The sequence below is a fragment of the Ranitomeya imitator genome, chromosome 4 (genome assembly GCF_032444005.1).
Source record: "Ranitomeya imitator isolate aRanImi1 chromosome 4, aRanImi1.pri, whole genome shotgun sequence".
Lineage (NCBI taxonomy): Eukaryota > Metazoa > Chordata > Amphibia > Anura > Dendrobatidae > Ranitomeya > Ranitomeya imitator.
The window spans coordinates 242101842-242124987 of record NC_091285.1 but is presented as its reverse complement, the minus strand read 5'-3'; the positions used below and the strand labels follow the sequence as shown (position 1 = coordinate 242124987).

General features: G+C 42.1%; 1 protein-coding gene across 1 annotated transcript in view; it reads left to right on the top strand.

Moving 5' to 3' along the window:
- LOC138674484 (dynein axonemal heavy chain 3-like) overlaps positions 1 to 23146 on the top strand; it is a 3367401-nt gene that overhangs the window by 627566 nt on the left and 2716689 nt on the right. Inside the window, 2 exon segments of the mRNA XM_069762320.1 lie at positions 17047 to 17181; positions 22677 to 22795. Coding sequence (XP_069618421.1) covers positions 17047 to 17181; positions 22677 to 22795 — 254 coding nt within the window.

Below are 23146 nucleotides of genomic sequence, written 5' to 3'. Positions count from 1 at the left end.
CCTTTAAGGTATAGTGCCTGTTGCCCTATCTCATCAGCGATTCTTTGTCATATTTTGTAACAGCTTCATGAATATGTAAAGGGAGTCTGGAAAATGTTGTATGTTGCTCAAACCATGAGTAACGTGTTATTTAAGAGAAAGCAAAGCTTGAAAATTGAGCCAAAAGGGAGAAGAGTTTGATCATGGCAGGAACAGACCAAATGACGCTCTGGGACACCCTTTTTGGTATCTTAACGGATTTATTTGTATACATAATGGGAAAAGACCTGTAAGATACACTCAGCAAGATGGTGTGCCCAGGAGACTCTTCTTCCTGTGTTACCATTCTTCTCTCTGTGCTTGACTTTTATCAAATTATAGTCCACATTTATTCATTAGTACATTGCATGTTTGGTAGTGATGAGCGAGTGTACTCGTTGCTCGGGTTTTCCCGAGCACGCTCGGGTGGTCTCCGAGTATTTGACTGCTCAGAGATTAAGTTTTCATCGCCTCAGTAGCATGATTTACAGCTACTAGCCAGCTTGATTCCCTAGCAACCAGGCAACCCCAACATGTACTCAGCCTGGCTAATAGCTGTAAATCATTCTGCTGCGCTGATGAAAACTAAACCTCCGAACACTAACAACAAATACTCGGAGGTCTGGAAAACCCGAGCAACGAGTATGCTCGCTCATCACTAATGTTTAGGTGTAAACTGGTTAAAAAAATTTTGAAAATTGTGGGAAAATTTGCAAAAAGTCACACATTTTCACATTTTGTGCCTCACTGACCGAAAGTTGTAGTGTACTGGTAGTTGACATGGTAAGCAATTTTTAGAGAGCATTATTCAGCCTAATAACAGAAAATGCCTCAAACTGGCAGCATGAATATTCTGACAGGATCTCTTTAATAATAATTTACTGGCAATTTTAGTGTTCTTGACTTTTAGCATTAATCAACTACATATAAATCATCTTTTTATACTCCTGCTAACAATTTTATTTGCCATTTTTACTTCTTCTTGAATAACTTTTGGCATTTGTGTGAATATAAAGAGTAGAATTGGTGCACATATTCGAAGAACTTGGTCCATGTGCTGCATCAGTAATCTGTGGTGGCTGAATGGGAACCTGAGAACCTGACACTACTTCCCAGCTTCTGCAGTTCTTCTCTTTGATTAGCCAGACTAGCAATTGTGACATCACACCCGGTCAGCTAATCAAAAAAAAGCAGCAAATGTTGGGTGGTAGCAGGAGGTTCTCAGGCTCCCATCTAGAATACTCATGTGGCCACTTAACTGGGAATCGATTCGCACCAACTCTAATTGAGAGCTCTAAACACACTAATATGGTTACCTTAAGTATTTTAGTACATTAAAGCTATAATTTCAATAGTTTATTGATGGAAGAATATCATGAGCCAGCTTAACGAGATTTGGTAAACGCTGTACATTTTATTGGTATTGTAATACGCTGCAGAGTTTTTACCTGGAAAATCCACAGCATATCCCAGCTCTGTGAGCAAATCCTAATAGTAATATTCATCTTTCATTTGCAAAACTTTCTTTTTATTTGAGTCTTTCCTTCTGTGCTTTTCAGCCTCTCCATAATGATTTTATTAGAAATGAGTAAAACTATGTAAAAATCTTAGGAATTGACTATATCAAAACCCAAAGTTATCAATATTTGTGCCCAAAAGTATAAACAAAATTCCCTTTAGAGCTCACGCAGAGGACATTATTATGGCTCCTCTTCAGCCTTAAGTTGTACTTCTTTATGGAGATCTACAATATCCCCTTCTAATTTTATATGAAGTTATTCATTTGTTTTACTTCATATAAATAAAAAAATGGGGCTTGATTTGTTGGACAGTGCATTACTGAGATTTTATTCCTCTATTACGTGAGGTAAGAAAACTGTAAAGTTGCATCCAAAAAAGGCAACATAACGTGACACATAGTGATCGGTATTGTGTTCCTCTGTATTTGATCTTTGCAAACATGCAGTTCAAATTAGTGTAGGGGCACATTCACTCAACAGTATTTCTTGTCCATGTGTACAGACCTCGAAAAAAGATAATAGTTCTTGTAAAGCATCTACTTTCTAATGGATACGTTTGTTCACACCCTTCAAAATTATAGCATTTCCTATTCTGTTCTGTTTTTGTACATCAGTATCATCCATTCAATGTATGTTGTGTTGAAAACAAATGAATCAACTCTCAACACTTGAGTATTTCTATTTTTTTTGTCTATTTTTCCTTTATATGTATTGGTAGGACAAGTTAAGTTTAATGAGCATTTCAGTGAGTGGCTTAAAATTTTAAGATTTGCAAATAAAATGCACATTTCACCTGTCAATTAGTGAGCTTTTTGTCTAGCTAAACCCATAAGGATTATTTAAAGCCTTATTCTTTAGGACTGTCACTTTATGACAAGCACAAATTAAAGCAAAAAATGATGTTCCCATCGAAATGGACTTTTCTTTTTGAATCTTAATGAGTGGATTACTTAACTAGGTTTAAAGTCTTATAGCCGTCTTGGAAACACGTGCCATTTCTTCAGTGGACATTTTAACGTCTTTTACAAATTATAAGAGGAACTGTGTAAGTTTGAAAGCCAAAAAAATAACACTTTGATTGACTAGTTGAAGCAAAGAGTCAATCATAAATGAAAAACTTTACAAACTACATATATTTTATCAAAATAATAATAAATGCAATTTACTAGTTACCATAATAAAAAACAGTACAATAACAATAATAAAATATTACAGCATAGTTTCTCAAATTGAAAAAAACTAATCATTTTCAGAGTTTTGCAGACTTATTCATTAAATCCAGAGAAAAGCAAAACAAATTTCCCCATGGTAATAAATATAATTCTTAAAGCACATGTTATAGCAATTATTTAATAAAAAAAACTCCAAGCATTTTTGAGATGATTAATTTTATATAATATGTTTTAATAGTGGAATTAATGTTTTACTATTACAAAGCTATTGAACACCATATAGCTAAATTATTCCATTCTATCTGCCTGCAAAATCTATAAAGGGAACCATACTGCTTACATATATATACAGCTTCCATTGCACTTTAATCCAGCTGTATAAATTGTCTTTTAAGGTGACCCATTCCCTTAGTGGGGGATCAAGGTATAAAGAATGGCGTCAGCTAAAGTTTTTAATGTCTGTCTGTTTCTCCTAAGTGAGGAATTTTCTTCCCCATGATAAACCATCTTGGCTTTTGGACACATCAACACCTTCTGTGACTGAATTTACACCCATACCCTGACCATTGTAAGCTTAAAGGAATTGTCCCTCTATCACAACTTATCACCTATCTACAGAACAGGTGATACCTTTTACATCTTTGGGTTTTTCATCTTTGGGGAATCTTAACACAAGAACCAATGCTGATCATGAGAACAGAGGTCCCATGTAATGTTTCACTAGGAGCACTGTTTAACATCCATGGGACTAATGGAGATAGCCTGCTAAGCTATCTTCCTCAGTCCTAAAGATTTTCTATAGGGTATCAGTATTCTGCGCTATTAAAGGGAATCTGTCACCTCATTTTTCACATATAAGCTGCGGCCACCACCATTAGGGCGTATCTACAGCATTCTATAATATTGTAGATAAGCCCCTGATGTAACCTGAAAGATAAGAAAAACAAGTTAGATTTTGCTCAGCCAGGGGCGGTCTGCTGCGGTTCGGGTCTGAGGGGCGTCGCAGGTCCAGGTCCGGCGCCTCCCATCTTCATGCGATGACGTCCTCTTCCTTTCGTCTGTCACAGCACTTGCACAATCGTAATTCTCTGCCCTGTTGAGGGCTGAGCAAAGTACTGCAGTTCGCAGGTGTCGGGAAAGGTCAGAGAGGCCCGGCGCCTATGCACTGCAGTACTTTATGCTGCCCTCAACAGGGCAAATCAGTATGCCTGTACAGGAGCCGCGACAGAAGCAGAGAAGAGGACGTCATCGCATGAAGATGGGAGGCACCAGACCTGGACCCGCGACCCCCATCGGACCCCAACCGGGACAGCCCCTGGGAAAGTATAATCTAACTTGTTTTTCTTATCTTTCAGGTTCCATCAGATGCTTATCTACAGCATTATAGAATGCTGTAGATAAGCCCCTAAAGGCTGTAGCCACAGCTTATATGCAAAAACAAGATACTTTTTATCACCATTCTCATGAAAAATGGTTTCGTTCTCATCATCATCTTATCATTCATCCTGTGGAGAGATAATATACTATAATACTTAATGGGGTATTCCCATCTCCAAGATCATATTCCAATTTGTATTAGGTATAATAATAATAATAATAATATTATTATTATTAGCAAATACCTCCAATTAAAAATGTAGTATAGTTGTTAGGTGTTGAGTTCCCACCACTGCACAGGGGGAATCTTGAACCATGTCCTCGGCAGTCTCACATTCTTCCTCAGCAGCAGAAGCACCTGCTCAGCAGAGACATCGGTCCCAGCATCTGGCTCAAGCTGATACTGTGCTTCTAGTTACTGCTGCCATCCCACATTCAGCCATTTTAACCAGCATTGATCAGCGGCGAGCTGATCTACTGATCATGCCCATGGGACAACCTTTCAATGGAGGCTGGAAGTCACATGCTCAGGTCTTGTAGCGGCTCTGATTGGACCACTGGGAAGGTCCCAGAAGGCTGCATCTATGAAAGGTTTGCATGGCCACTCAGCCATGTGCTAGTATAGACCTGACTAGGCATGTTAGTGCTGTGTGTTTGAGACTAGTAAAAGCTCCTTAATGATCCCCATCCCTTGGTTGTTGCTTGGGCATGAGGGTGAGTGGAGTAAATTGTCAGTGCCATATCTAGGTGGCACAGCTGTGTTAATACCACCGGTCAGTGTAGGCTGGGAATTTCCGCTTGGATTCAGCATTTGACTCAAGGTGTCCTCAGGCGCGGGCTCAAAAGCCACCGAGAGTTAGAGTGAGTCCAATCACCAGTATAGTGGGGGTGAATCATAGGGATCCCACTAGCGTCTACCGGCTGCACCTTGTGACTGCTAACAGGGCACAGCGTACCTTTAGTGACTCTGTGAAGCAACAGAGTTCACTTCTATTCACACCAGGTGAAGTTAACCCACGTGTGCACATGCGTTCATCCGCCATCTTGTTTCACCATTACTTAGCAGCAGGTTCCATTTCTGCCCCCCGGGCTGGGAACGCACCTTATTTCTCCCTTAACATTATTTGGTGCACTCCACCAGCCCTAATATTATACTAGCGCTAGGGTCTGGCTAGTAATGGCGGATGAGCAGCGACTGCAACGGTACATCCAGCAGCTGGAGGGCAGGTTGGCGGCTCTCGAGAGCACAACCTCAGCTGTGGAAGTTACCGCAGTAACTGTCCATGCTGCTAGCATGGCTGCAGCTAGTTTGTCCACTGCCACCCCTGTTCTGACCTTATTCCACCTTCCTTTGTCAGATAAGTTCACTGGCGACAGTAAGATATGTAAGGGATTCATGAGCCAGTGCACAATACACCTTGATCTCCTGACTGCACATTTTCCCACAGAGTGGGCAAAGGTGGGATTTATAATATCCATCCTGTCGGACAGGGCATTAAAGTGGGCTATGCAGCTGTGGGAGCGCAACGATCATGTGGTGCAGAGTTCTCCCCGATTCCTGAGCACTCTGAAACAAGTCTTTTTGAGACCTCAATTCACCCATGATACAGCGCTCCAACTGCTGGCATTGACACAGGGCTCGTCTATGGTAAGCCATTTTGCATCGGACTTTAGAATCAGACCTGGAGTGGCCCGATAAAGCCCTCATCCCAGTATTTTGGAGAGGGCTGGCTGACCATGTGAAGGACACTTTGGCCACTAGGGAGATTCCTGCCACATTGGAGGAGCTAATTGTCGTGTCAACTCACATCGACCTTCGTTTTAATGAGCAAAGGTTGGAGCGAGCCCATTGTAGGCAGTGGTTTTGGCTGGCTCCCACCTTCACCAATCCTTTGGAATCTCCAGTTCAGGCATCCGAACCACATAAGGCCATAGAGGTGTCACGAGCGGGATCTACGTCCTGGACCACTCATGCATTCAAGGTCTGCCATGTCTGCTGGCAGTCAGGACATCTTGCCTACAGATGTCCTCAGTGGTCAGGAGAATGTCCCCGTTTAGTGTCCGTAGGAGGTAGTTCACTAGACACAGCAGCGTTTTCCTCCATACTGTCCTTCAAGGGGACAAAACCATAGGCCCATCCACTCATACGGTAGAGCTTTGCATGGATTCCAGGGTGGAGGGCAACTTCATGTCATCTGCCTTCGCGCAATACCCCTGGTGATGGTTGCCAAGCCAGTGGCCATACGAGTGGTAAATGAGTCGACACTGCCCTCACAGATATCACACCAAGCCATCCCATTTACTCTTTCTATGTCACCGTCCCATCAGGAAATTATCTCCCTGCTTGTCATTCCTGAGGAAATTGAGGAGGTCCTGTTAGGGACACCCTGGTTACGTTACCACTCCCCTCATATAGAGTGGTCTATAGGGAAAATTTTGGGATGGAGTGAATCCTGTGAGGGCAGATGTCTGAGGGAATGCATTCAAGTTGCTACTACAGAGGTACCCGCAGATATTTCCTCTCTCCCCAATCTCTATTGACCCTATGTGGACGTGTTCTCCAAGAAGGCTGTGGAGACCCTTCTGCCTCACCACCACTTTGACGCTTCCATTGACCTCTTGCCTGGTGCAGAGCCTCCCTGGGGTCGAGTCTATCCCCTATCTCTCCTGGAGATGGATGCCATGACCCAGTACATTCACGAGAATCTGGCAAGACAATTCATTAGGAAGTCAGTGTCACCTGCAGGGGCGGGGTTCTTCTTTGTGCAGAAGAAGAATGGAGAATTACGTCCATGCATAGATTACAGGGGTCTTAACGCCATCACCGTTAATAACAAGGATCCTCTGCCCCGATATCTGAGATTTTGATAAATTGCAGGGAGCGAAGGTGTTTACTAAGCTTGATCTGCAGGGTGCTTACAACCTGATTCGCGTCCATGATGGGGACAAGCGGAAGACGGCATTTAACACCAGGGATGGGCACTATGAATACCTGGTGATGCCCTTCGGGCTCTGTAATGCTCCTGCCGTTTTCCAAGACTTTGTGAATGATATCTTCCGAATTACGCTCACCACCTCACTAGTAGTCTATCTGGATGACAGTCTCATCTACTCTCCAGATATAGACTCCCACCAGAGAGATTAAATCATAAATACAAAACCACATAAGCACCCATACTGATAAATCATAAGGTGCCGGAATATAATAAGGGGTTCAGTGCATGCATATAGAATAACCAAAAAGAGAAAAATAGCACCAAAAGAACCTGATCTTTATAAAAGTAAAAAAATTTTATTAAGTCAAATAGATAATGACAAACATGATAAGTTAGAGAAAACAGGAAAATAACAAAGGATCTCACCAAAACAGGTGGCAGAGTGGTACCCCAGAGGCAAACGAAAGGTATGCTAAGTGAACGGTGAGCCCACTGGTGCTTTATACATAGGTTGCAAAAAGGTTAGAAAAGAGTATGCACATATGTATATGTGCACCAATAAATATAAAGTATATCAAGTACCATACAACCTTATGCAAAAATGTCCATAACAAACACAAGTAGTGATGGTGCATGACCAGTAAAAATAACAAGAGATTTACCTGCAGGACCACGATGCCACCCACCCCAATGCGCATTTCGGCCACGTGCCTTCTTCCGGGGGTATCTTCTATGCTTGCAGTGCAGAGTTTGCACTGAACAATGCCGTAGCCGACTCCAGTAGGCAGACCCCATTCCTCCTTAACTACAGCCAGCATCCGTGTGTCCCTGTGCCCATGCCTGTTTCGTCCACTGACTTTATGGTGGCAGACTGGAAGATGGAGGTACATGACATTTGGGACTGCATGCAGGATGCCATCCGGGCCTCCAAGGAGAGAATGAGTGTCTTCGCCGATGCACACCGGCACCCTACTCCGACCTTTGCTCCCAGCGACTTAGTGTTTGGTGTCGAGTTCCCGCCTCTTCACAGGGGAAATCTTGAACCATCTCTTCTGCGGTCTCCCATTCTTCTCCAGCCACTTTGGAGTCTGCTCAGCGGAGATGTCGGTCCCAGGGTCTTGCTCAGTCTCACTCTGTGCATAGGGTCACTGCTGCTTTTCCAGCTTCTGCCATTGAAGCCAGTGCTGGGCAGCGGTGAGCAGACGCTTTTGGGACTAAGTCCTGCTTTTCCCCTTCTGAGCATGCTGCACTTGGTGCCTCTTCCACGGCTACCTTCTGCACGGGCTCTGGCTGCGTTGTTCATCAAACATATCTTTCGCCTACATGGTATGCTGGACAAAATTGTTAGTGACCAGGGTCCCCAGTTTGCGTCTCGATTCTAGAGAGAGCTTTGTCGTCTACTCAGTATTGAGTTGAATCTCTCTTCGGCATATCATCCCGAGACGAATGGGTTGGTAGAGAGGGCCAACCAGACCCTGGTCACATATTTACAACATTTTGTTTCTGCCAGGCAGGATGACTGGGCATCCTTGCTACCGTGGGCAGAGTTTGCGCTTAACAACGCCGTAGCCGACTCCACCGGTCAGACTCTATTCCTCCTAAATTACAGCCAGCATCCGCGTGTCCCTGTGCCCATGCCCGTGTCTTCCCCCGACTCCAGGGTGGCAGACAGAGAATGAGGTCCTCCGTCAATGCTCATCGGAGCCCTGCTTCGACCTTTGCTCCTGGCGACTTAGTGTGGCTCTCCGCCCGTAACATCAGGCTGCGTGTTGAGTCCACTAAGTTTGCACCTCGCTACTTGGGTCCCTTTTAAGGTCCTCGAACCGGTTAACCCTGTGGTCTACCGTCTGGCCCTTCCTCCTCGCCTGGGTATCACCGACACCTTTCATGTGTCCCTCTTGAAGTCCGTATACATGTCCTGGTTTTCCGGGTCATCTGCCGGGACATCGGGTTCGTCTATGAACGATTACGAGGTGAACGCTATTTTGGGGTGCAAGGTGGTACATGGCAAAAAATTCTATTTGGTGGATTGGAAGGGTTATGGCCCAGAGGACAGGTCCTGGGAGCCTGCTGAACACATTCGAGCTCCACAGCTGATTGCTGCCTTCGAGCATAGCGAGGTCCAAGGAGGAGGGTCCTAGGACGGGGGGTAATGTTAGGTGTCAAGTTCCCGCCTCTGCACAGGGGGAATCTCGTACCATCTCCGCTGCGATATCCCATTCTTCTCCAGCTGCAGTGGAGTCTGCTCAGCGTCAACGTTTGTCCCAGCATCGACGTTTGTCCCAGCGTCGACGTTTGTCCCAGCATCTTGCTCATTCTCACTCTGTGAATAGGGTTACTAATGCTTTTCCAGCTCCTGCCATTGAAGCCAGTGCTGGGCAGCGGCAAGCAGACACTTTTGGGACTAAGTCCTCCTTTTCCCCTTCTGAGCATGCCCAGGGCAAGATCTCCCATTGGAGGGTCACATGCTCAGATAATGCAGCAGGTCCCATTGGTCCTCCAGAAAGGTACTGAAGGTGCTCAACTTCTGTGGCAGCCTCCCATTGGTCCTTCTGGGAAGGTCCTGTACATGCTGCAGCTATAAAAGGTTTGCATGACCTCACGGCCATGCGCTAGTGTAAACTTGTAAACATGTGTGTGTTGATGTGTGAAAGTCGTTCATTAATTATCCCCTCCCTTGTGTATGACTGCTCGCGTAAGGTGGATGATTGCTATCTAGCGCCCGACATAGCCATCAGCACGTAACACACCAAACAGCGTCTAATTGCTGTCAAGGTCCTGGAACTAGTCAATCCTGTAGTCTATCGTCTCTCCCTTCCTCCACGCCTTGGTATCACCTATACCTTTCATGTGTCCCTCCTAAAGTCCTAAAGCCCATCCACATGTCCCAGTTTTCTGAGTCATCTGCCGTGACATCGGGTTCATCCACGGATGATTATGAGGTGAATGCTATCATTGGGTGCAAGGTGGTAAGGGGCAAAATGTACTATCTGGTGGACTAGAAGGGTCATGGCCCTGAGGACAGGACCTGGGAACCTGTTGAGCACATTCGGGCTCATCAGCTCATTGCAGCTTTTTAACATTGCAAGGCCCAAGGAGAGGGGGGCCCTAGGGGGTAATGTTAGGTTCGAGTTCCCGCCGCTGCACAGGGGGAATCTCAAACCATGTCCTCTGCAGTCTCCCATTCTTCCTCAGCCGCAGAGGAGCCTCCTCAGCAGAGAAGTCTGTCCCAGCAACTGGCTCAAGCTGATACTGTGCATCAATTTATTACTTCCGTCCCAGGATCAGCCATTGTAACCAGCATAGATCACAGGCGAGGAGATGCTCCAGAGACTAAGGGTACCGTCACACTATACGATTTACCTACGATCACGACCAGCGATATGACCTGGCCGTGATCGTAGGTAAATCGTAGTGTGGTCGCTGGGGAGCTGTCACACAGACAGCTCTCCAGCGACCAACGATGCCGAGGTCCCTGGGTAACCAGGGTAAACATCGGGTAACTAAGCGCAGGGCCGCGCTTAGTAACCCGATGTTTACCCTGGTTACAAGCGTAAAACTAAAAAAAAACAAACAGCACATACTTACATCTGGTGTCCGTCACGTCCCTTGCCGTCTGCTTCCCGCACTGTGACTGCCGGCCGTAAAGTGAAAGTGAAAGCACGTCACCGCTGTGCTCTGCTTTCACTTTACGGCCGGCAGTCACAGTGCGGGAAGCAGACGGCAAGGGACCTGACGGACACCAGAATGTAAGTATGTGCTGTTTGTTTTTTTTAGTTTTACGCTTGTAACCAGGGTAAACATCGGGTTACTAAGCGCGGCCCTGCGCTTAGTTACCCGATGTTTACCCTGGTTACAAGCGAACGCATCGCTGGATCGCATCGCTAGATCGCTAGATCGGTGTCACACACACTGATCTAGCGATGACAGCGGGAGATCCAGCGATGAAAGAAAGTTCCATACGATCTGCTACGACGTACGATTCTCAGCAGGATCCCTGATCGCTGCTGCGTGTCAGACACAGCGATATCGTAACGATATCACTGGAACGTCATGAATCGTACCGTCGTAGCGATCGAAATGGTATAGTGTGATGGTACCCTAAGTCCTGCTGTCACGCTCGGGCCCAGTCATGTTGGTGCTGGCATGCAAGGGTGTGGCCCCACTGTGCTACCCTGGAAGGGGTGTAACTAAGTAGCTTCCTTGGTATTCGCTGGAGCCTCTGATGGTGAGGTCAGGCTTCTGCGGCAGGAAGTTACCAGGTACCACTCCAGGGTGGTGTCTGGCTGTGGCTGCTGATCCCAATGGAGGAACGGAACATAGATAGGCAGGCGGGCACAGCTGGCACTCTGGCAGACAGGCGGGTACGGCTAGGACACAGCCAGGCAGATGGGTACAAAAGAGACACTGGCAGGCAGCCACGGCTGACACTCTGGCAGGACTGGTAGGGACCGGTATGTGGGCAGATATATGAAAACAGGTAGGAACCTGTTCAGACAGGAGGACTTATGAATAGGCAGAGAAAGACCGCAAGGAGCGGAGCAAAACAGAAGCACAGGAAGAGGTGCCCAGTGCAGGAGGCTGAGTCAAGTACAGAAATGCAGGAGGTGGGGTCAAGAACAGGAGGCAGAGCCAAGTACAGAAATGCAGGGGGCGGAGACAAGAACAGGAGGCAGAGTCAAGAACAGAAACGCAGGAGGCGGAGCCAAGAGCAAGAGACATAGAAACGAAGCAAGGTAGAACCACAAGGAGCGGAGCCAGGTAGAGCGGAGCAAAGCAAAACACAGGGTGCAGAGCCAAGAGCAGAGCAAGACACAGAGTGCAGAGCCAAGAACAGAGCAAAGCAAGATACAGGGCGCAGAGCCAAGAGCAGAGCAAAGCTACATACAGAGTGCAGAGCCAAGAGTGGAGAAAAGCAAAATACAGGGTGCAGAGCCAAGAGCAGAGCAAGACACAGAGTGCAGAGCCAAGAGCAGAGCAAGACACAGGGTGCAGAGCCAAAAGCAGAGCAAGACACAGAGTGCAGAGCAAACCAAGACAGGGACATAAATGGACACAGGAACAGGTCTAGACTAAGACAGAGTCAGGAACGGGACAAGGCACAGAGACATGGACACAGGCGAGGGTACAATGCCCCACTGGGTGGCGGACACAGGACACAGGCCAGGGTACAAAGCCCCAATGGGTGGCTACACAAGGAGACAGGCCAGAGTACGAAGCTCCACTTGGTGGCTACACAAGGACACAGGTCAGGGTAACAAAGCCCCACTGGGTGGAAAACAGAGGACACAGGTCTGGGTACAACGCCTCACTGGGTGGCGGACACAAGAGTCACAGAGACATGACCTGGCACCTCAGCATCTAAAAACTGACTGAGAAAGTAAGTTGCACAGGTCCCCCCACCAATTGGTGGGGAAGTCTTAAATACAGGAAGCCCCATGGCAATTGGCCGGGGACACCTTAGCAAGGTGCACTCAGTCTCAATAAGACACAGGAACTGCTGGCACCGCCCCCTCCCCCTATGCACACAGACAGAGCATGCACAGAGCAAGCAGCAGAAATGAGGCACACCTCATGGAGCTGGCAGCAGATAGAACTCAGCGCAATGACCGGAGAAGTGAGTTTGTGTGAAAAGCAGGTGGGGGATGGAAGGCCCTGCAGTGATGCCAGTAGGGTTGTTACACCTGCTTTTCATCTACTGAGCATGCCCATGGGATGACCTCTCATAGGAGGCCAGAGGTCACATGCTCAGGTCCTGTAATGGCTCTGATTGGACCACTGGGAAGATCCCGGAAGGTTGCATCTATAAAAGGTTTGCATGGCCGCTCGGCCATGCGCTAGTATAAACCTGACTAGGTGTGTGAGTGCTGTGTATTTGAGACTGGTGAAAGCTCCTCAATGTTCCCCATCCCCTTGCTTGTTGTTTGGGCATTAGGGTGAGTGGAGCAAACCATCAGCGCCATATCTAGGTGGCAAAGCCGTGTTAATACCACCGGTCAGTGTAGGGTGGGAATTCCTGCTTGGATTCAGCATCTGATGCCCAAGCATTTATCCGCCATCTTGTTCCGCCATTACTTAGCAGCAGGTTCCATCTCTGCACGGTGTGCCCGGGACTACGAACACACCTTATATCTCCCTGAATATTATTTGGTGGTTTCCGCCAGCCCTAACAATAGTTTTTCAGATTCGCTATGTCTCTTTCCGCATGTGCAGGCATTACTGGACATTAGGTATCCATGGTTACGACCACTTGAAACTAGCTAACTAACTGTCACTAGGTCAGTGGTCAATACTACTTCTTGGGATAGGAACTTGGAAATGTGAATACCCATTTAAGTATAAGGATGCATTTAACCCAGCTGACTGGCAGTGTTAGGCTACGTTCACACTAGCATTGTGCGCCGCTGCGTCGGCGACGCGACGCACAACGCACCGAAAAACGCGTGCAAACGCACGCAAAAACGCTGCATTTTTCGACGCGTGCGTCGTTTTTTGACGAAAATCGGACGCAAGAAAAATGCAACTTGTTGCGTTTTCTTGGTCCGACGCTAGCGTCAAAAAAGACACACATGTCGGAAAACGCAACAAGCAAAAACGCATGCGTCCCCCATGTTAAACATAGCGCGACGCACACTAGCCGAACGCTAGTGTGAACGTAGCCTTACTGATGATCCAAATGAAAGTCTGTAGCCATTGTCCTTGACGGGATCATGTTTTGCCAAGAACAATTATTTTCAAATAACTTTAAAAATAATTTCATTCTATAAGGAATCATTTTACTCATTTGTCATGTGATCAGCAGCCTGTTTATACTGGATGATTATCAGGAAACAAGTGTTCTTTGTTATTTGGGGGGTGCTGCTAGACCTAATATTAACCAACAGGCCAGACGGCATAGCAAATATAAGGGTTGAGAAATAGTGATCACAAAATAATAAGTTTTCATGTATCCTTTAATAAGATGTGTAGTACAGGGGTTACAAGGACACTAAACTTCAGGAGAGCAAATTTCCAACGGATCAGAGATGATCTTGGTGCAATTAACTGGGACTATATCCTGAGACATAAACATACACAAAGAAAAAGAGAGAGACGTTTATTAGCATCCTGGATAGGACCTGTGCACAGTATATACCGTGTGGGAATAAACATACTAGAAATAGGAGGAGACCAAATAGAGCTGTAAGGGGCGCAATAAGTGACAAAAAGAAAGCATTTAGAGAATTAAAGGAAGTAGGTAGTGATGAGGCATTAAATAATTACAGAAAATTAAATAAATTCTGTAAAAGACAATTAAGGCAGCAAAGATTGAGACAGAGAGACTCATTGCCAGAGAAAGTAATAATCCCAAAATATTCTTTAACTACGTAAGTAGTAAGAAACTAAAAAATGGTAGTGTTGGCCCCCTTAAAAATAGTCTGGGTGAAATGGTGGATAAGGAAAAAGTCAATATGCTAAATGACTTTTTGTCATCAGTATTTGCACAAGAAAATTCCATGGCAGACAATATGATCAGTTATAACAAAAATTCCCCATTAAGTGTCACCTGCTTTAGCCAGCAGGAATTTAGTACAGTCATTGATAGACCATTATTTTTAATCTTTAAAGACTCCATAATAACAGGGTCTGTACCAAAGGACTGGCGTATAGCAAATGTGGTGCCGATATTCCAAAGGGGACAAGAACTGAACTAGGAAATTATAGACCAGTAAACTTAACTTCTACTGTGGGTAAAATCCAGGAGGGTATTCTAAGGGATGCTATGCTGCAGTATCTGAAGAGGAATAACCTCATGACTAGGGTTGAGCGACTTTTCTTTTTATAGGATCGGGTCGGGTTTCACTTTTTCAAAAGTTGGGTCAAAAGTCGGGGTCGAGTGAAATCGGCCGATCCTATAGAAAAGTCGGGGTCGGGGTCGGCCGAAACACGAAACCCAATGCAGTGCATTGGGTTTCTAATGGTTCCCAGGGTATGAAGGAGAGGAAACTCTCCTTCAGGCCCTGGGATCCATATTTAAGTGTAAAATAAAGAATCAAAATAAAAAATATTGATATACTTACCCTTCCTAAGAATTAGCGCCTGAAGGACCTTAGATGACATCGCAGCTTGTGATTGGTCGCGTGACGCCCATGTGACCGCTCACGCGACCAATCACAAGCCGCGACGTCATTGAAGGCCCTTCAGGCACTCATTCTTAGTAAGGAAGGCTGCCGGTGAGAACCAGGGCGCATCCGAGGGTGAGTATATCAATATTTTTTTATTTTTATTCTTTATTTTACACTTAAATATGAATTCCGATACCGATTCCCGATATCTTAAACATATCGGAACTCAGTATCGGAATTCCGATTCCAGATCAGAAGATCGCCGACCTCATGGCTGACCCCACACAGGGGTCGGGTTTCATGAAACCCGACTTTGCCAAAAGTCGGCGACTTCTGAATCTGGCCGACCCGTTTCGCTCAACCCTACTCATGACCCAATATTAACATAATATTTACTAGAGACCGTTCCTGTCAGACTAATCTGATAAATTTCTATGAAGAGGTAAGTTCTCGACTGGACCAATGGAACCCAGTGGACGTAGTGTATATGGACTTTTGAAAAGCTTTTGATATGGTGCCACACAAAAGGTTGATACATAAAATGAGAATAAAGGGGATAGGGAAAATATTTGTAAGTGGGGTAAGAGCTGGCTCAGGGATAGAAAACAAAGAGTAGTTATTAATGGAGCACACTCGGACTGGGTTGCGGTTAGCAGTGGGTTACCACAGGGGTCAGTATTGGGCCCTCTTCTTTTAACATATTTATTAATGACCTTGTAGGGGGCATACAGAGTAGAATTTCAATATTTGCAGATGACACTAAACTCTGCAGGGTAATCAATACAGAAGAGGACAATTTTATACTACAGGATGATTTATGTAAACTAGAAGCTTGGGCTGATAAATGGCAAATGAGCTTTAATGGGGATAAATGTAAGGTCATGCACTTGTGTAGAAGTAAAAAGATGTATAACTATGTGCTTATTTCTAAAACTCTGGGCAAAACCGTCAATGAAAAAGATCTGGGAGTATGGGTGGATGACAAACTCACATTTAGTGGCCAGTGTCAGGCAGCTGCTACAAAGGCAATTAAAATAATGTGATGCATTAAAAGAGGCATGGATGCTCATGAGGAGAACATCATTTTACCTCTATAAAAGTCACTAGTTCAACCACACTTAGAATACTGTGTACAGTTCTGGTCTATGGTGTATAAGAAAGACATAGCTGAACTAGAGCGGGTGCAGAGAAGAGCGACCAAGGTTATTAGAGGATTGGGGGTTCTGCAATACATTTAAGAGGGGACTGGATGCCTTTCTTGAAAAGTATAATGTTACAGGTTATATATAGTAGATTCCTTGATAGGGTGTTGATCCAGGGACCTAGTCTGATTGCCGTATGTGGAGTAGCGGAAGGATTTTTTCTCCCCAATGTGGAGCTTACTCTTTGCCACATGTTTTTTTTTGCCTTCCTCTGGATCAACATGTTAGGGCATGTTAGGTTAGGCTATGGGTTGAACAAGATGGACTTAAAGTCTTCCTTCAACCTTAATAACTATGTTACTATGTATTCTCCTTGCAAATTATTCTCCAATGAAAATTCACCAAACCGTAAAGTCATTAGTCAAGAGATGAATGTTGCTTTTTCCATTAATGTTTTGTTTAGGTATTAGATTTTAAAATTTAACTATTCTCACTATAAAAAATGCATGTTTCAAATGAAACTTTAACACTAACTGATCAGATCAGGCTACAAAATGCATTGTGGATATCAAAATATATTACATACTTTTTTTCAGTTAATGTTGAATTAATCAAACTTTTCTCTCCATTGTAAAATTATACTTTCCGATATCTATTTCTAAGGCAAATGAAATGTCTTCCCTGAACAAAACTAACAAATGTATGAACATTACTTATTTAAATAGCTATTGTTCCTTTGTAAAATAAAGACTAACAATAGTGTTTTTCTCCTGCAGGCACCATTCTTAAAAGAATTGGATGTCAGCTTTAATCCATCTGTTCAAGAGATTGTCTGTGGCTTTGACAATGCAGTGGAAAGTTTAGTTATCAGTGTCCAGCAGATGCCAAGGATTGAGAATTTTCTTTTTCAGGTAATTTGTTACAAATCCATTGTATTTATCTTTCTCAATCAATTAGCCAAAATGAAAAGAGAAAGCAAGAGAGACATAGTCCTCGCAACCCTAGCAAAATCTCATTATTGTCTAGGTAGCATAGAAAATATGTCAGCACAACAACAATGGCAATTTTAAGGTAATTGTAGTAAAAATAATAACTTTTATTCAAATTTTGCTTTTGCACTTTACACCTTATCAATAAAAGCATGCAATACAAAGAAAATTAAAAGAAAGATATAACAGCTAAAATGGCTCAGCAAAACTGGATTTGTTTCCCAAAAGACCAGTCAAAGCTCAATTCAATTTTTAAATTGCATTTGAGAAAAAAAGCTGAATGGTGACAGGTAATTGGGGACAACAAAGCCAGTTCTCTTGTAGGCAGTTAAAGATGGACCAATTTGTTGATTTTGTATAGTGGAAAAATATTACACTTGTATTTATATTGACAATTGTATAACTATAACATTTATAAAAATTATTTGTCCTATCACTTGTTAAATTTGTTATAAAAATCCCTCAGCTTCCCTGATTTTTGATTTTTTTTCTGTTTTGCACCTTGTCGCTCAATGGCTGAGATATTCACATTTGTTGTTTTTGGAGCAATATTTTAAATCTCTTCTTTTGGCTCAACTGGGCATTTCTTCAGTGTTCCACGGGGCATGCACTTTAATCAATCCATCCCATAAGCTACCAATCACAGCTTGGCAGCTGATCAAATTGTGATTGGCAGCCTCTAGGAGGAAGAGGTGAAAGTGCATGCCATCATAGAATAGCATGCAATCTGCCGAAAAGTTGATAATGGTGAAGAAATTAGTTTATTTGTCAAGCAGAGAGCAATTTGCCAAACTAAAAGTAGAAGTGACATACAATGTTTTGACCCTCCTGGGTCTTTCTTATAGTGTCACCTAATGCCCTAATGCAGTGAATGCAAAGGAAGATTCTGCCTGCGTCTGCCTCCAGCTACACATTTTTGGAGAGCGCGGTGATTGCATACTATTGGCGAATAGAGGATCAACAGTCTGGTCAACTAGAATCTCTGCAAATACTTCATGATAGTGTGTACTTAAATTTTCTTTATTGTTCTCAGACAAGACTCTGAAAATTAACAATCGGTCTGAAAATCGAGATTTCACATGTAGTACTCCAAAAGCAACATATGTGAATATCTCTGCAATTGAGCGACACACCCCAAAATGAAAAAAAATCAGAATCAGGAGAGCTCACGGTTTTTTATAATGCATTTTGTAAAATTTTTTAACAAGTGTCAGGTCCTCTTCAAATTGAATACTGTACATCCATAACATTTGAACTTTTTTTTAAATTAACAGTCTATATTATCAGATTGTTAACTAAAATATGAGAATTATTTGTTTTATTAAAGTAATGAACAGCATTGAGTCATACTAACTGCAATCATAATTGATATTAACTAATGGAGCTTAAATAAAAGGCTGTTAATAGCTTTCCCAAATTCCAAAACTAAGGAATTTACTTCACACTTTATGATAGAGGGTGAAGTGCTATAAATCACATTTCTTTAATGTAGCAAACTGTACATTAGATATCTTCATATATAACATAGTTACAGACTAAAATTATTGGTCCACATTAACTGCACTTGCATAATGGTTTTACCATCAGTACAAGATGTAGAAAATGTAGCTTCTATAGATTAGTGCCTTCAAGGTGAGTTGTGAGAATAGCCAATAAAGACACAGCATGTTGCCATTAAAAAAAAATTTCCAATGAAATTATGGAACAACATTTTGAAGCATTTGGAATTGTATTTACATGTCACCATATTTCCAATCACAAAAACAAGGGGTTTGTTCTACATATGTTTTGGGGGGCTCTTGCGTTAATAAGGTTTCAAATCAGAGGCCTTATTTATTTAAAATTGTAATATCTTTGCCTTGAATATTTAGTGAGAAAATATAATAATACTGGGCTGACTTGCTGTTTAATTAGACAGTTTCAATATTGATTATCTTCGTGAAATAGGTAGCTTATTATTTTTACGATTACTGTTATTTGGCTTAATCTACAGGAAGGCTAGATTTCTTAGACCAGCTTGATTTCACAGCAGTGATGCTTAAATTGGGTTTGATTATTAAGGGTAGCATATAATCAAATACAATAGTCATAAGGTAAGGCATACATAATAATAAACACTTATCTCTGTTGTGTAATAAGTACTTTATTCATGTTACACACTATGAGCTGCTCACAGAAACAATGGATTGATAATTCTTATTGGAAAGTGAAAGCTGTAAAGAATTATATCTCTCTGTAATATAAAAAAAATTAGTCTGGTTTAAAATTGGTCAATTTGTTTAAAAGAACAATAATTGGAATGGAAAAAATAAAACATAATAAAACTTACTGACTAAATTGTAGTTCTGCTGTTTTAAAATTTTGTATGATTTTTAAAACAGAGAAGAAAATAGAACATTATATAGAATGATATAGCACAGTATTTCGTGTATGTGCAAAAAAGGCTTTCTACGGTATACATATTAATCTTTAAAAAGTTGAGATTATAAAAGGTACATCCAGCCAAACATTTCGAGGGCAGTGAAGTATCCACCAAATAAGCGCCATGTTCTCCACTTAAATTTCCTCTTTATGGATAGCATGTAAAATAATCATGAATTAATTTCAATTAAAAGTTCAAAAATTGTATTGATATGTTGTAAAACTTGTTCCCTGATCATGAGACCCTACTAATTATGTAAACCAAAGGGCAGAAGTGATCAGCTAATACTTCAGAATGAGCAGAGATTTACTGGGATTTGAGGGCCCAACTACCAATCAGCACTACTGAACAGGTGCTATAAAAATTATTTACACAATTAGGGGATCACTTAGACTTTGTGCACACAGCGTTTTTTTTTTAGTTTTTTTTAGTGGGATTGCTCAAAGAAATGTCTGAAAAGTTGCTGAGAAAAGTCTTGAAAGACTCTTCCTATTAATTTCTCTATTAACATTTTTTTATGCCTGTATGTTCAATCTTTTGGGTGTTTTTCCTTCTTCTCCGGGGTTTGAAAAAAATGCCTGATTGGAGAAAAGAAAGTTCATGCCACTTCTTTAAAGCAGCTTCTTATGGAAACCACTCTGAACTGGCCAATGTCCATTCAAAAGACTACAAATATGATTCAAGAAAAAAATTCCTCCAAAAACTTCATAAAGAATAGATTTCCTTTAGAAAGCTCATAGTTTTTGTATGCCTAAAAATAACTCTGTGTGCACATAGCCTTACAGGCATTATCTTTTGCATGCAATGTAACTGGTCAGCTCTCTAACCAAGAGGGTATTACCCACATACCCACATCAACTACTTTCATATTTTAACTAGCACTTAGCTACTTTTTGGGAATAATATTTTGCATGTATTTGAATTACACCCAATTGAGAAAGAATGGAATCAACATATTATTGCAAATATCAGACATCAACAGGTATCTGATACACACAGTGGGAGAAATAAGTATTTGATCCCTTGCTGATTTTGTAAGTTTGCCCACTGACAAAGACATGAGCAGTCTATGATTTTAAGGGTAGGTTAATTTGGACATTGAGAGATAGAATATCAAACATAAAATCCAGAAAATCACAATGTATAAATTATATGAATTTATTTCCATTTTGCCCACTGACAAAGACGTAAACAATCTATAATTTTAATGTTTATTTTAACATTGAGAAATGGAATATCAACCATAAGATCCAGAAAATCAAATTGTATAAATTATATAAATGCATTTGGATTTTGCAGTGAGAAATAAGTATTTGATCCCCTACCAACCATTAAGAGTTGTGGCTCCTAGAGACCAGTTAGACGCTCCTAATCAACTCGTTACCTGCATTAAAGACAGCTGTCTTACATAGTCACCTTTATAAGTAAGATGCTGGGTGAGAATGAGACAACTATTGGTGCAATAGTAAGAAAATGGAAGAAATACAACATGACTGTTGATTGACATCGATCTGTGTCACCATGCAAAATCTCACCTCGTGGGGTATCCTTGATCATGTGGAAGGTGAGAGATCAGCCTAAAACTACACAGGGGGAACTTGTTAATGATATCAAGGAAGCTGGGAACACAGTCACCAGGAAAACCATTAGTAGCACATTATGCCGTAAAGGTTTTAAATCCTGCAGTGTCCGCAAGGTCCCCCTGTTCAAGAAGGCACATTTGCAGGGCCATCTGAAGTTTGCTAATGAACAGCTGGATGATTCTGTGAGTGATTTGGGAAGATGCTGTGGTCTGATGATACAAATATTAGGTCTTTGTCATTAACTTAACTTCGCCATGTTTGGAGGAAGAGAAATGCTGTCTATGACCCAATGAACACCATTCCCACTGTCAAGCATGGAGGTGGAAACATTATGTTTTGGGGGTGATTCTCTGCTAAGGGCACAGGACTACTTCACCACATCAATGAAGGAATGGAAGGAGCCGTGTACTGTACAATCCTGAGGGACAACCTCCTTCCCTCTGTCAGGACATTAAAAATGAGTCATGGCTGGCTCTTCCAGCAAGACAGTGACTCAAAACATATAGCCAAGCAACAAAGGAGTGGCTGAAATAGAAGCACATTAAGGTCATGGAGTGGCCTAGCCAGTCTCCAAACCTTAATCCCATAGAAAACTAATGGAGGGAGTTGAAGATCCGAGTTGCCAAGCGACAGCCTCAAAATCTTAATGATTTAGAGATCATCTGCAAAGTGGAGTGGACCAAAATTCCTCTTGACTTCTGCGCATACCTCATCCTCAACTACAAAAAAGTCTTACTGCTTTGCTTGCCAATAAGCGTTTTGCCAACAAGTATTAAGTCTTGTTTTCCTGAGGGATCAAATACTTATTTCTCACTGCAAAATGCAAATAAATTTATATAATTTATGCAATGTGATTTTATGAATGTTATTTTTGATATTCTAGCTCTCAATGTTAAACTTAACCTACCCTTTAAATTATAGAATGTTCATGTCTTTGTCAGTGGGCAAACTTACACATTTGGCAAGGGATCAAATACTTATTTCTCCCACTGTATGACAAGATTAAAAACACATTTAACTATGTTTGGCAACAATTTTTAACAATTTATAAGACATATAAAAAATAACTGGTACTAGATTTACAAATTATGAGAATAGACACATTTTATCACTCAAAATCATTGCAAAATTGGTCATAAATTCAGCTGCCTACCATGTTTAGCTTTGCATTTAATTTCCTTGAACCAAATCTTACAATGTTTTAATGGCTACACATACAACAATAAAACCACTGAAATGCTACCAACATTTTGTATAATTATTCATTTGGAACATATGTTACACTGCTATCCGAAATACGATAAAATTCATACAAACAGGTGAATAATTCTTAAATCTGTCTCTGGTGAGCAAGCTAATGCCTTCTCATTACTGCTTCCAAAAATAAACAATGGAGGTACTTGTATCTGCAGGCTGTAGATAATCTGAAAATCAAATACATCAGCTCAGTACAAATCCATGAAGAGATTGTCCTGTCAGCCAAGGCGAGAATAAAGGCTGTGATTGAAAACAACATGCATGGTCCAAGCAGGTTAGTACCGTTTGCGAGCTTCCCCTGAATGTGAAGCAGAGGTTTCAAAATGAAATGTTCCTAAGCTTCCTGTACTCAGGCTTGGTAGTTTATGAATTCCAAATCTACCTATGCTGTTTTCTAGTTTCCGAATGTTTTTTTTTCATGTAGAAAAAATGGATGGGTTTCTTTCAATATTTTTATTTACAGCCAACATTTCAGATATTTAGGAACGATACAGTTTGTTAAAATTAGACATATTGATGCATATGATAATTCAATAAAAGTATTCAATAATGAATGTTACTAGCTAATAAACTCGAAATATATTTTTTATTATTATTATTTTTATTATTAATAATTTGTTTTCCA